General features: G+C 42.5%; 1 protein-coding gene and 1 pseudogene across 2 annotated transcripts in view; both read right to left on the reverse strand.

Annotated features, from left to right (window-relative positions):
• Positions 1–822: 822 nt before the first annotated feature.
• On the reverse strand, positions 823–4,844 carry LOC145720456 (large ribosomal subunit protein eL39 pseudogene; annotated as a pseudogene).
• Positions 4,845–5,364: 520 nt separating this feature from the next.
• Positions 5,365–15,493, reverse strand: part of MOGAT1 (monoacylglycerol O-acyltransferase 1) — a 94,388-nt gene continuing 84,259 nt past the window's right edge. The window contains exons 7-8 of one of the 2 annotated variants that reach the window (XM_081813502.1): positions 5,692–5,862; positions 5,365–5,566 (exon numbers count right to left, since the gene is read on the reverse strand). In XM_081813502.1, coding sequence (XP_081669628.1) covers positions 5,697–5,862 — 166 coding nt within the window. In that variant the 3' untranslated portion in view covers positions 5,365–5,566; positions 5,692–5,696. Of the gene's footprint in view, positions 5,567–5,691; positions 5,863–10,593; positions 10,622–15,493 lie in introns of those variants that run through there. The other variant, XM_081813507.1, reaches the window with a different exon arrangement.

The following is a 15,493-nucleotide window of genomic DNA, read 5'->3' on the forward strand; positions in this document are numbered from 1 at the left end:
CTGTACTCAGTAAATATTTATTTAAAGACAAGGGAATGAACATCAGCTCTTGGGCAGCCTGGAGCCCCTTCTGAGCTATCTGGTTCAGTATCTCTAATACCTTTTCCAGATGTTTCTCAACGTCTAGGTGTCAAGGACAGCAGTGCCAGTGTGGGAGAGATGTCCTTCCCCAGAGCAATTCTCACACCTGATGGCGTAACCCATACCTCCCTGTGGGTGTTTTGGCAGGTGAATATTACACCTTCTTGTCCCTAAGCTATTTTCCTAAATGGTAAAGCTGATGTTTTCACAGTCATTTCATTTATGGTGCAGAAGGGAAAAAGTGGTCGGGACCTCATCCTTAGACTGAAAACTTCGGATCCATGGAAGGGAAGGCTCTCCAGTGTCATCGTCATCGAGGTAGCTTATCATTACAAGGTCAAGGAGTGCCTAGAATTTGCCCGTTACACAAAACCCAGAAAAGAAAATACAACACTTGGTGCCTATCAAACAAAGGGCATGTAAAAAAAGGCTTTTCATTTGTCAGAGCACTAATTATCCTTTGGATTTATCCTCAGAGCCAAGTTCTGCTTGTACTACAAATATTGATTCTAGTAACGATGAGCACAGCAAGATCGAGGACCAAAGAATACTGTGCACCATGAGACTTTGTTGCAGAAATGGAGGATGCATCCAGGTAAAGTCTAAATGTGATAACAAATTCGCTGATAATAAAACATTTCCCTTTTCCTCTGGACAAGGTGTCATTGGGGGAAGCGTGGTAGAGGTTGGAATAAGCCAGGCTGCTTTTTTTTTTTTTTTTTTAATTCAAACTAGCCACACTTTATTTTTTTTAAAAAGATTTTATTTATTTATTTGAGAAAGAGAGAGCATGAGCAGGGGGAGGGGCAGAGGGACAAGCAGACACCCTGCTCAGTGGGGAGCCCGATCCGAGGACCCCGAGATCATGACCTGGGTCTAAGGCACTGAGCCACCCAGGCGCCCCCTAGCCACACTTTACATACTTGGTTGTCAAGGGACATTTCTATCACTGCAGAAAGTTCTATCTGACAGTGCAATGCATGATCTGACAGGAGGGGGAGTTCAGTACTTCACAAATCAGAAACACAGCAGTAGTAGAGACGAAAGTTCTCACATTTATTCCTGAACCAACCTACTGGTGCAGGGGCATAGTAACAGAGAAAAATCATTTCAATGATAAAGCATATGTATGGCCACGTAGGAAGGATGTTTACAGAGTGATAGGATAGAACACATGATCTTCACACAACTTAATTGAATATGTGGTGCCAATTAGATGTGTCATCTCATGATGTGTGACGTTTTATAGACCCAGCTTGGTTCTTCTCCAGTGCCTCCTCTTGGAGTTGTACCTGATTTTATTACCAGTTTTCATCCGAATCCACTGGGGAATGGGGCGATTCTGCTTTTGTTTCTTGGCCAGGAATCGCTTGATTCTGCAAGTCTTGTGAGAAGACATGGCGAGAAACAGCCACACAGAGCAGGATGGCGGCAAGAAAGAGAAAAAAGCGCCAGGCTGCTTTTTAATCTTTAATGAAAGTGCCTTGAACTGGGACCAGTTCCAGCTTGCTTACAGATATCGCTTACAGACTGATGGATGGAAAGTTTCATACACTGTCCCACTGATACACTGAGCCCCTGACGGCCCAGGAGACAGAAATGTTCTTAAGCCATAAATGTGGAAAGTGAAGACTACTTTCTTGAGTACATGCTAACACAGCCCTAAATCAGAGGGAGAACAGAAAAAAGGAGAAGAGGAAAAATGGGAACATGAAAGCAAGAAGAACACAAAGGAGAGAGAATGAGGAGCACGTGGAACAGGAAGAGGTGGTTATTGGGAGGTAATTCAAAGAATGGATTTAGCCTACAAGTACTAGACTTCTGGTGTTTGGTACTTCATGCTGGATAATCAGGCTGGAGTCTAAGACCCAAGATCAGATCAAATACACGTGTAAGCTGTACCATGGGCAGGAGTAGCACATACCTGATCCAGACAACCAGTGGAGGTCAAGTTCATGGATGGAGGCAAAGGACCCCAGAGACCCAGATATGCCTTTTGGGAGAGACAGCTGGGGCCCCTTGCAAAGACCCAGATTCAGAAACCCTGCAATACTGTCAGACGTGAGCCGGAGTGGGCGGTGAGGAAGGCCCTTGCATCAAGGTCTGGGTCAGCTCTGAGAGGAGCCAACAGGCACATTGACCTTGATACTAAGCCAGCCTCTTCCAAAGCAGGCACTGTTAAGTCAGTTGTGGATACGATGGAAGACACTCCGAGGCTCACTGAGATGGAGAACTATGGAGACCCTCTGCAGACAGCTCCCGTGGAAATGGCGGAGGGACAAAATAATGTTGAGTCTGACAGACGTGGTTTCCAGTCCCTGACCCACCATTTGCCAGCTGTATGAGCTTGTATATAATTCACCTAATCTCTCCAAATCTCCCCTTTTTCACCTGAGCAATGGAATCTTTTTGGGCTCCTCCTCAGCCCTCAGGCACTGGAACATAGTTTATAGTCAGTGTTCATTCTGATTGGTCAGCACTCAAACCGGATCAATCGTTAAGTATTACTCCCTGGGAGTAATAATGCCTACCTTGTGGAGTTATTTTGAGAACTATAAATTATATTCACAGAGCAAGCTGTACATTGCCCAACACATAGTAGGTACTTAAATAGTCACTGCTATTATTTCATTAAAATAGTTATCACCATTAGCTAATGGTCCACCATCGTCGTGGACTGAATTGTGTTCCCCCCAAATTCATATGTTGAAGCCCTCACCTCCAATGTGACTATGTTTGGAGATAGAGTCTTTAAGGAAGTGATTAAGGTTAAATGAGGTTTTAAGGGTAGGGCCCAGGTCTGATAAGAATGGCGCCCTTACAAGAAGAGAAAGAGACACAGAACTCTCTCTCTCTCTCTCTGTCTGCCCACACACAAGGGAAAGACCACAATGAGAAGGCAGAAATCTATAAGCCAGGAACAGAGGCCTCACTAGAAACCAGTCCTGCCAGCACCTTGGAAAAAAAATAAGAAATACATTTCTATTGTTTAAGCCACCCAGCCTGTCCTATTTTGTTATGGCAATCCAAGCTGACTAATGCACTGGCTGAGTGATTTACATTTGTAGACCAACGACAGACTCCACGATGATGCTGCTGGCAGAATCCCGGACTGGTTTGTGCCCCACAATTTAGAACAGGAAATACTCTGAATAGATTTTATTTTATTGAGTCTAACCTCAGCAGGGTTGGAGTCTGTCTTTTGATCTATGGATCGTAAGGACTATCCTTCTGTAGAGAATTCTATGTGAATCAGAAAATCTAGGAGGGAGCCTCACAATCTCACATAATCCACATAATGATCACCTCTTTCTCTTTGGGCACAATGAGGACGGTCTTTTTCTGGGTTGTAAATCTTGTTTTATTTTTGCGGGGCTCAATCCATTGTGTCAGAATACACTCATATATAGACTATCTCTGGAAGTATACACAAGAAACTAGAAATAATAACTTTCTTCAGAGGTGGAATTGAAGACAAGGTGAAATTTTTTGCATAATGTGTCTATACTTTATGCTTTAAGGAGAGTATTTTAGCATTTTAATCTCAGTAAGATTTTTTTTATTAAAGTCTGACATCCAACATTGTATTCATTTCAGGTGTACAACATAATGATTTGATATTTGAACATATTGCAAAGTGATCACCATGATAAATCTAGTTACCATCCTATTAACATATTGTTTTACAGTATTTCTTTTTATACCTCTTGAATTCAACATTGACCATATCCAGAAATAACATTTTATTGAAGAAGAAGAAGAGAAGAAGAAGAAGAATGGGGAGGAGGAAGAAAGGGAGAGGAGGAAGAAGAGAGGGAGAAGGAGAAAAAGAAGAAGAGGAGGAGAAGAGAAGGAGGAGGAGAAGGACGAAGAGGAGAAGAGGAAGGAGAAGGTGGGGGGAAGCTTTATTTTGGAAATAAAGAGAAAAAGGAGGGCTTCCAAAAAGTGACACAGCAATTTTTACTCTGGGTGCACATTTTTCACATAAGGGGATTCCTCCCCCTTATTAGGGAATCTTTTTTGGAAGAGCAAAAAAAAAAAAAGGGAAACGCAGCTGGCTGCCTGTTCCATGGATGACCTGCTTTCCTGCCCCTGCTCAGACTCCTGCTAATCCTTCAAGCATCCTCACGCCATCTTCATCGGCTTGACATGTTCCATCCAAAGAGTCATTTCTTTTTCACATTTACATATCTCCAGGAGAACCTTGTGCTGAATCCACACATTCTCCACCCTAAGACAGACAGACTATATTCAGAAAAGGAGGAGGGACTGTCACTGACGAGAGAAATCCTCCGGTCAAGGCCACAGCCCCGCTCACTGGCTATAGGATTGGCTGCAAGAGGTGGGCAGAGTGGTCCGTGGAGAAGGAGCAAGGGCTCAGAATTCCCCCTTTTTGGTGGTTAAGACAGAGTTTGGCCCTGATTCTAATACTTGTCAGGAAAGGCCTGTGATAAATTAAATTATCGCAAATAGAAGTTGCGGCCATTAGGAATTTGTGTTTAATTGGCTGCAAGTGTTAAAGACTTGGCAGAAACTTCCGCGGACAACAAATGGAACTGTGCACAGTGGGGAGCACACAGTGTCCACACACCGCGTTCCCGGTCAAAGACAGCAGCTCTGTGCTGCCCAATTCCGCTTGAAGGCGGTGACAGGGCTAAGGCACCCACTGTCCTACTTACAATGATCAGGGGAATGGCCTGGGGCCAAACAAAGAGAAAGGGCGGTCCTAACCAAGGACTGGCCACTTTCGTCCCATTTTCTGTCCAAGTCATGTCCCCTGTTAGGAAATATTCATGAGGAAACTCCTTGTCTCTCTTTGAAAATTTAACACAAAAATAGAACATAAAATAGAGAACAAAAGAACAACATCCACAGAAAGATCCATTGTAGGGAAATATAAAGTTGATTTCAGGTGACTTTTTTTTTTTTTAGTGGGAAAATAGGAGCTTTCGTTTTACTGAACAGGAGATAGAATAAAAACAGAATTCTGTAAGACTGACTTTGGAATCAAAACATGGTATACTTCATTAATTTGGAACAAATTGTGCTAACCAATTTAATTTTTAAGCCAACAAGGAAATACAGTTTATAGGTTATGAGGTGATACACAAACATGTTTTTTTTTCTTAAAGACTTTATTTATTTGAGAGAGAGACAGCATGCAAGAAAGAGAGAGAGAGAGAGAGCATGAGCGGGGGGAGGGGCAGAGGGAGACGGAGAAGCAGACTCCCTGCTGAGCAGGGAGCCCGATGTGGGACTTGATCCCGGGACTCTGGGATTGTGACCTGAGCCAAAGGCAGATGCTTAACCGACTGAGCCACATAGGCGCCCCCAAACACGTCTTGAGCTGCTATTCTATCCACCTTACGTGTGTTTACAAAGTCCACATGCATATCCCTGCAGGATTCTGTGCTCCAGTGCTCTAACATGCTCTGGTGAGGCGATCTTGGGCAGGTACTTCAGCTCTCTGAGCCTTCGTTCTCCCCTGTAGAATAAGGAAAATAATACACCAACAAGACCATTGGAAAGATTCCCTGAAATAATGCTTGGAAGCCCCAGATTCCTATGGGGTATGAATTATTATTACTGAAAACAGCGACTCAGGCTCACCCTTCCTAGGAAAGTTCAGAAAATGTTGCCTTGACTGGTGGCTTCTTGACCGGTGGCTTGTCTCCACTGATGGACGGCAGCGCATGAGCAAATGGAGGAAAATCATCTAAGCAAGGAACAGAAGAGGGTACGGCACTGTGAAGGCCAACCCCAAACAACCAAGATGGAAACCTGTGGGGACAGAATATGGAAATGTATTATGGGAGTGTCAGGGGGATGTGACATTGGGGGGGTGAGGGACCCAAGTCAAGCCAAGCTCTCGGCCACTACTAATGTAAAGATTTGCCTATTTGGGATACTTCATATAAATGGAATCAGACAGTATTTGTCCTTTTGCTTTTGCCTTATTTCACTTCTCATGTTTTTAAGATCTGTTCGTGTTATGGAATATATCAGTACTTCATTTCTTTTTATAGCTGGATAATATTCCATTACATGGGTACAATACACTTCGTCTATCCATTAATCAGTTGACGGGCATTTGGATTATTTCCACCTTTGAGCTATTACGAATAATGCTGTTATGAACATTTGTGTACAAGTTTTTGTGTGGACACATGTGTTTTCTTCTCTTGAGTATATATACTTGGGTGTGGAATTGCTGGGTCATATGATAAATCTATGTTGAAGCATTTGAGGAACTGACAGACTGTTTTTCCTCTAGGGTCTTTTCTCTAAGGGCAATAATCCCATTCATGAGGGTTCTACCCTTACGTCCTAATCACCTCCTAAACACACACTTCCAAATACTGTCACATTGGGGATTAGGTTTCAGCATATGAATTTTGGGGGGACACAAGCCTTCCATCCATAGTAGGAGCTAAAGCAGCAGATGAAAGTTTTACTGTGGCTCAGAGTCTGACACCACATGAAGGTTAGATATCAGAGAGTCTTTTTTTTTTTTTTAAGATTTTTAAGTATTCATTTATTTGAGAGAGAGAGAGAAAGAGAGAATGAGCAGGGGGGAGGGGTAGAGGGAGAGCGAGAGGCAGACTCGATCCCAGGACCCTGGGATCATGACCTGAGCTGAAAGCAGACGCTTAACCGACTGAGCCACCCAGGCGCCCCAAGTGCTTATGTTTTTTTAATCAGAAATAATTTCAGTTCTTCTTATCAGCCCCATCTACAGGCCACAGTAAGTTTTAAAAGACCCGAGACTGTGTTGGCATTGGAGGCATCACCCAACCAGGGATACCCAGTGCCGCTTCCAATCAGAGTCTGATCAACTAGGAGGTCCTTGAGGTCTCTTGTTTTGCAGCATGATTCTATTTTGTAGGAGTACTCCAAAAACAATATGTATTCAATCAGAACTCTTCATTCCCCCCTTTTTTTTTTAGGATTTTACTTATCTATTTGTCAGAGAGAGAGAGAGAGAAGAAGCAGGGGAAGTGGCAGGCTAAGGGAGAAGCAGGCTCCCTGCTGAGCAAGGAGCCCAACACAGGGCTCAATCCTAAGACCCTGGGATCATGACCCAAGCCAAGGCAGACGCCCAACTGACTAAGCCACCCAGGCGTCCCTTTATTCCCCTCTTCATCAGAATCTTTCCCCTCTAGAACCAGCATCTGTCAGTCCGTTTCGGTAAATTTTTTCTCCTCCTTCTCCCTCCTCCTCTGCTCCTGCCCCAGCTTGCGCTCTCTCTCTTTCTAAAATAAATAAATAAATAAATAAATAATCTCAAAAATAAATAAATAAATGGATAAAAACCAGAACAAAAACAGAGAATTCGTATCGGATTGAAAGGAGGAATGTTGGAACCAATGATCAAAACTATGGAAATGGAGCTAAAGAATGTTCCAGAAAATAAATTACTATCGATGAGAAAGAAGGAAATAAGAGCAGCAAAAGAACAAACAATTCTTTCACTGAATAAAGTATGAACATTTGTGTGAGCCAAAAGAGCAATAGGAAACCAGAACATGTCATTCCAAAATCAGGACACATTTGTTTAATTAATATTGGTCGATGCCCTGAGTCACTTTGCTTCCTGTTAGTTTAATCATAGAAATGAACAGGATACAAAATGTTCTGAAGACTCTGTTATTCAAATTAAGTCTATCTAGGCAGTGAGCCTCTTAATCAGTAGCTTTCAAACATTTTTTGACCCTCAGCCACAGTAAGAGATGTATTTTACATCAAAGGCTGTCTCTCTCACACACACACAAAAGCTTCACATTACCTTTACTATAGGCAATGTGCTCTGATATTTTCTTTCTGGTCTATTTTATTTTATTCTATTTCTTGTTTTTAAAATGCTGTCAGAGGGGCGCCTGGGTGGCTCAGTCGTTAAGCGTCTGCCTTCGGCTCAGGTCATGATCCCAGGGTCTTGGGATTGAGCCCTGCATCAGGCTCCCTGCTCCGCGGGAAGCCTACTTCTCCCTCTCCCACTCCCCCTGCTTGTGTTCCCTCTCTTGCTGTGTCTCTCTGTCAAATAAGTAAATAAAATCTTTAAAAATAAATAAAATAAAATAAATAAATAAAATGCTGTCAGAGACCCACTAAGTCTATATCATGATTCACTCATGTGTTGCAGTTCATAGTCTGAAAAGTATTTATCAAATGGCCTGATCTGCAATGTCCTAGTTTCTTAGGACCACCTGGGATTGCTGCTGCAGAGAATCTCAGACCTGCCTTACAAAGGCAGCTTTCTCCAGCTCAGACCCACAGCCAGAGTCCCTGGAATGTGTGCCAGACTTCCCAGCTATGTTTCCAGTGGTTTTCTCCCATCTCTTAGGGGGATGTGGTTCCTGTCCCTCCTCCAAATTGCTTGGGAAGCCAGTGCTCTTGGCAAAACAAGACAGCATCCTCAGGATAACTGTCCCTTCTCTTCACCCATCTTCCTTTGGTGTTGCTGCCCTTGGACACTACCAAGACACCAGGATGGTGTCTGTTTCCACTTGTGGTCCAAGTTGACCTTAGCCATGGTTCCATTCTATCAGACTTGCTCCCTCTGGTTGCACTGCTGACCCGGGCATCCCTGCTTGCCCAAGACACCCTTCCCAGTAGCTTCTGGGTGGCATTCCCTCTCCCTCCTGGTGAAAGAGATGGGTTGACCGAAATGTGTGGGATCTATTGGAAATCCCCAAAACCCTCTTCACAGGTCCTGGACCAAGGAACATAAGCCCTGGTAGGCCATGAGCAGTGAGCATTTGGAACAAATATGGATCTGGGTACCATTAGTTGCAAAATTGTATTAAAATTGCTACATAAAATTGATTCACAAATAAAATCACCTTTCCTTACAATGGCATTGTTGAGAAATTCTAGTGTACTGTTGAACTCTTGTCACAAAGTTAGAGGTTTGGGTAATATACATATACATAGTGTGTTTAGTTTTTTGTTTTGTTTTGTCGTTTTTGTTTTTTTAAGATTTCATTTTATTTCATTTTATTTATTTTTAAAAAGATTTTATTTATTTGAGAGAGGGAGAGTGCACAAGCAGGGGGAGCAGCAGAGGGAGAGGAAGAAGCAGGCTCCCCACAGAGCAGCGAACCTGACGCAGGACTCGATCCCAGGACCTGAGATCACGACCTGAGCCGAAGGCAGACGCTTAATCGACTGAGCCACCCAGGCGCCCCATAGTGTGTTTAGTTTTAACATACCACCATCTACACAGTGAGTACTCAGAAGGATACTTATTGGTTAAATATAAATTTTTTTTTTAAGATTTTATTTATTTATTTGAGAGAGAGAATGAGATAGAGAGAGCATGAGAGAGGGGAGGGTCAGAGGGAGAAGCAGACTCCCTGCTGAGCAGGGAGCCCGATGCGGCACTAGATCCCGGGACTCCAGGATCATGACCTGAGCCGAAGGCAGTCGCTTAACCAACTGAGCCACCCAGGCGCCCTTATTGGTTAAATATAGAAAAATTTGAAAATATTAAGTTAGCTTCTGGACTAAAAAAATCTTAAGGTTGGAGTGACTCTAGAGTTAATCTAATTTGCTTCCATTGCTATTTGCATTCCATGTTCCTAGATTAGTTAGGAGTACATTTGGCTGCAAATAACAGAAAATCTGACTGCTGTGGCTTGAACAAATAAGGATGCATCTTTCTCACCCAGCAAGGTATCTGGAGGTAAGCAGTTGCTGTCAGACTGATCCTCCCTGACTCTCTTGGCCTTTTCCTTGCGGTTTCAAGACAGCTTCTGCAGCTCTTAGCATCACATCCGTATTCAAGACAGAATAAAGGGTGGAGGCGGCCACCAGCCTTATCTGTTCCTTCTTACTGGGAAATCAAATCTAACCCAAATGCCCCAGCAGGAATTTCTCCAAGGTCTAAGGTACTGTAAGGTTAGAACTGGGTCACCTGTTCACCTCCACATACAGCTGAGTTGTGGTTAGAAAGGAGGAATTTCAAGTGTGGAGATTCAGTAAGCGATTGGGAGTGATGGCCAGATTTCTTCAACCGGGGGCCCCTCATCCTTGCTTGAACATCTTTGTACCATTTTTGGTAGTTCCAGAATGTTCTTTTTGTTTTAACCAGAATCTGCTTCCTTGTAACTTGTCCCTATGGCCTCTGGTTCTGCCCCGAGGACCTCTGCAGACAAATTTGAGTATTTCTTCTTGGTGACAGCCATACAAATATTTGAAGACAGCTGTCATATCTCCTCAGATTTTCCTCTTATCCACATGAAACATCTCCATTATGTGACATGATGATTTCAACTGTTCTCACTTTTTGGTGTGCTCTTCTCTGATTCTGTTTCAGTTTATCGATGTTGCTTATTAGACTTTGTTGCCCCAAATGACATCATTGGTAAAGGGGTGGCCTGAGCCAAGCCAGAGAAGTCCCATGATTACCTCCATTGTTCTGGGTTATTGCTAAGTCAGCTCAAGTTTGCAATCTCTTCTGTGCACTTCCTGCTGATGATTCAGCCAACTAAAGATCATAAGTTTTTTCCGTCTTTCTACTTCCTTTCCTTATGCATGTGCTCTAGGGATCATAGAACAGGATTTATATTTATTAATAGTATTTTATGGCATTTGATCTGACTTATATTTCTAGTTTATTGGGTCCTCTTCAGATTTCAATGCTATGATCCAGGGCATCAGTTATCCCTCTCAGAATCTTACTATCTGCAAATGAGACAAATTTATGCTGTTCTGAACTCCATATATATCTCCATTAGGTATTTTCAACAAGAAAGTCAGGATAGACTCTTTCAACCTGACACCACTGAATTCTTTCTAAAGTGGAGCTGACTGCCATTTAGTTGGGGCCCTTCAGCACATGGTGAATTCACCTCGTGATCATTCTGTCCACACATCACCTTTTGTCTTAAAGATATTATGAGATCCTCTTTTAACTACTTTGCAAAAATTCTGATCTACGAAAGCAGTCTCCCGATCAAATAACTTAGAAACTTAGTGAAGTTTATAAGCAAGGACTTTTACCAATGAATCCATACTAGGTCCTAGAGAGCACTAGCTTCCTTTCTGAGTTCCTCAGGTTAACCTTTATATACTCTAGTCCAGAACATTTTATGACCATGTTGCCTTCCTTATACTGGGTAATTCGATGCAAAATTTGGAGCTGAATCATAGCACCAGCTATGAAATTTCACATTAAACAAGGGGTTAGCACAAAGGCACAAAGTATGTGTCATTAATCTTTGAAAATCTCTTATGTGACTCACAAAGACTAGTGTGCATGGTGTGCCTTGTAGTAATCCTTCCCTGCATCAAAGCTTGAGCACCACTGAGTTCAACTAATGAAAGGTGCTAAAGGAAGCCCATCATCGAACATTTTAACAAATCCATAAAATAACATTTTAGCAAATCCATCTCTAGCAGTGAATGAAGATTAGAAGAATCTGAAGCACCCTGCTTATCAGCAAGGTTTAATTCGTGCTATTTTCATATAAACCCTTTATAATCTTAATGCATAGTTATAAATTTTTTTTGTTGGTATGAGGATTAAAGTAATTATGAAATTATCTAGTACAGGTTCTGACACCTAGTAGATTTGAATTTAAATCTTTCTAGATTAAATATTAAATACACTATTCTTTGAAAGGTTGGAGAAAAGATCTTGGCCACTGACATTTATTTTTCTAAAGTGGTTCTTCTCTTCCATGACCTTGGTCATTGATCCTATGATGACCCCTTACTATAAGTTGATCCACGTGATTAATGCTTATAGTAATGAATTTGTGGAGCTGAAAGGTGGACTTTATTTTAAAATGGCAGTTAGCTCCCCACCCTCTAAAAAAAAGTGGGGGAATTGGGCGCCTGGGTGGCTCAGTCGTTGAGCGTCTGCCTTCGGCTCAGGTCATGATCCTGGAGTCCCAGGATCGAGTCCCGCATCGGGCTTCCTGCTCAGCGGGGAGTCTGCTTCTCCCTCTGGCCCTCCCCCTCTCATGTGCTCTCTCTCTCTCTCTCTCAAATAAATAAATAAAATCTTTAAAAAAATTTAAAAATTTAAAAATTTTAAAAAAAGAAAAAAAATAAAATAAAAAAAAGTGGGGGGTGCCTGGGTGGCTTAGTCAGCTAAGCACGTGACTCTTGATTTCAGCTCAGGTCATGATCTCAAGGTTGTAAGATTGAGCCCCAAGTCAGGCTCCATGCATGGAGCCTGCTTAAGGTTCTTTCTCTTAGGGCACCTGGGTGGCTCAGTTGATTAAGCATCCTCCTTCAGCTGGGGTCATGATCTTGGGGTCCTGGGATAGAGCCCTGCATTGGACTCTCCGCTCAGTGGGGAGTCTGCTTCTTCCTCTCCCTCTGCCCCTCTCCCCCAACTCCCTACTTGTGCTTTCTGCTCTCTCTTTCAAATAAATAAATAAAATTAAAAAAAAAAAAAAAAGATTCTCTCTCCCTCTGCCCCTCCCCCTCTCTAATAAATAAATAAATAAATAAATAAAATGAGAGTTAGTTGGCATGACTAACTTCATCATTTATTAGTTAAATGACCCTGTGGACTTATTTGCCTATCCTCAGAAAAGGTTATTGATAACTGTGTCAACAATTTAAGTCCTATGTGTAAAGTACCCTGGTGTTTATGTTATACGTCGAAGTCATGTTTCAGGAAGAGATAGTTTATTTCAAAGAGTTATAAAGGGAAATTACTCTATCAGGATTAATATAAAAAGTCCATACAGGGACTGAGCCACCCAGTGGCTTAACCGACTGAGCCACACTAACTAACCATGCTTAACCGACTGAGCCACCAGGTGCCCAGTACTGTTTTTAAATTAGATATTTTTTGTCTTTTTTTTTTTTTTAAGATTTTATTTATTTATTTGACAGAGAGAGACACAGCGAGAGAGGGAACACAAGCAGGGGGAGTGGGAGAGGGAAAAGCAGGCTTCCCGCCGAGCAGGGAGCCCAATGTGGGGCTCGATCCCAGGACGCTGGGATCATGACCTGAGCCGAAGGCAGACGCTTAACGACTGAGCCACCCAGGCGCCCCGATATTTTTTGTCTTTTGAAACTTAAAAACTTTTTATCATACAGATTTTAAAAGTAGTAATATGGTGGTTCAATAACACTGATTCTGTCTTTGATCTTTTTCTTCATGTTTTTTCCATTTTCAGCCCACATTGCTCGTACAAAGGCAGGAGGAAAGATCCAGAGGTTAAGCCTCTGCCCAGCTCAGGTCATGATCCCAGGGTCCTGGGATTGAGTCCCGCATCAGGATCCTTGTTCAGCAGGGAGCCTGCTGCTCCCCTTGCTTATGCTCTTGCTCTCTCTCTCTCTCTCTTTCTCTCTCTGACAAATAAATAAAAATTTAAAAAAAAAATTTTTTTTTAAGTCCATATAGATAACCAGAAACCCAGCATTTAGTTCTTCGTATCCATTAACATTGTCCCTAAGTAACAGTTTAAACAAGCAACAGTTTAAAATGAATTACATATAAGGGCACCTGGGTGGCTCAGATGGTTAAGCGTCTGCCTTCAGCTCAGATCATGATCCTGGGGTCCTGGGATCAACCCCGCATCGAGCCCCGCATCGGGTTCCTGGCTCGGCGGGGAGCCTGCTTCTCCCTCTCCCTCTGCCTCTCCCCCTGCTCATGCTCTCTCTCTCTCTGTATCTCTGTGTCTCAAATGAATAATAAAAAAATAAATCTTTAATAAAATAAAATAAATTACATATATAATAAAAAATAATGAAATGTTCTGTGTAATCATCCTTTCCTTTAAAATGCTGACTTGGGGTGCAATCGTTTCCAAGGGCTGCCGTAACAAAGTACCAAAAACTGGGTGGCTGAAAACAACAGAAATGTGTTGTCTTATAGTTCTGGAGATTAGAAGTCTGAAATCACAAAATAGGCAGGGCCATGCTCTCCCTACCTCTAGAAGAGGATCCTCCTTTACCTTTTCCAGATTCTGGTGTTTGCCAGTGATCTTTGGCCTCCCTCAACTTGTAGACACATCACTCCAGGCACATGGCTGTCTTCTCTCTGTGTGTCCTCACCTCTCTTCCCTCTCTGTGTGTCTGTCTCTGCATCCAAATCTCCCATTCTTATAAGGACATTGGTCATATTGAATAAGTTATCCTTATAATTAATTACCTTTGTAAAGATCCTATTTCCAGTGAAGGTCATGTTCTGAGGTATGGCTTGGTGGGGGGGCAAGGGGGCTAGAACTTCAACACATCTTTTTTGGGGGACAAAATTCAACCCATTGCATTGGACTTAGTGAAGAATTGTGGCATTATATTGGCTGCATGAACACGGAAAACGGCCACAGAAGCTGCCTTCAGGAGGTGGGCACTGGGCAGACAGGGAGGGTGGAAAGGAAGAATTTTCCATGCCCACTTCGGCTCACACGATATTTGTAGGGGAACATGGAGACACTCATGGAGGCTGAGAAGTGGCAGCTTGTTTAAGGCCTTACGGTCTTGCCATATTTTACCCCTTTCATTGTAAAGAAGGCTTCAAGTATGCATTGCTTTTTATTATGAATCTCAGTGTTTACAATAAATAACAAGAAATAAGACTTTTTATATCTTGGGGCACCTGGGTGGCTCAGGTGTTAAGTGTCTGCCTTCAGCTCAGGTCATGATCCCAGGGTCCTGGGATCGAGCCCCGCATCGGGTTCCCTGCTCAGCGGGAAGCCTGCTTCTCCCTCTCCCACTCCCCCTGCTTGTGTTCCCTCTCTCACTGTGTCTCTCTCTGTCAAATAAATAAATAAAATCTTTTTAAAAAAGACTTTTTATATCTTTTCTAGCCCAAGTCACAGCATAGCCAAGCACTGATGGGTATCTGTTCTACACAAATTAGCAAAGGAAGTGGATTTTAACATATAACAGTTGGACACATAATGAGCACCTACACCAATACTCAATGAATATTATTTTTCTCCCTTCTGTTGACTGTCAACTCCTCAAAAGCTAATTTTATCAGATTTAGCATAGCAAAGAAAAACACCACCTTAATAGAATACACAGTGTCTCAGAAGGGGGATACCAAGGAAGGCTATTTATAGGATTTGGGTTTGAGTTGGGGCTCAGATGGTATAGAGATGGTATAGAGAGTACAGGGAACCAATTTACAGTGGGCATAGTTTATGACATGATAGTTTAGGATTGGTGGACACAGCAAGGTCAGGGTTTTGCTGAGTAAGTTGTTGCCTGATAGGTATGCTCTTTTTCACAGGTGAGCAATCTGTTTCCTGATAAGAGAGCTGTTTCCCCAAATAAGCAAACTATTTTCTTGGATAAATCAGTTTGTAGGAATCTCCTGAAGCAAATAGTTAAATTATTTACTGGTCTACACTTACTTATCTTCCGGTGCAATAATTTCCAAAACATATTAACACGGAGGGGAGCCTCCTCTCTCCTCCCTCATATTCTTTTTTTTTTTTTT

Source organism: Leptonychotes weddellii, chromosome 3, assembly GCF_054177405.1.
Source record: "Leptonychotes weddellii isolate Sample4059 chromosome 3, ASM5417740v2, whole genome shotgun sequence".
In the NCBI taxonomy this organism is placed as follows: domain Eukaryota; kingdom Metazoa; phylum Chordata; class Mammalia; order Carnivora; family Phocidae; genus Leptonychotes; species Leptonychotes weddellii.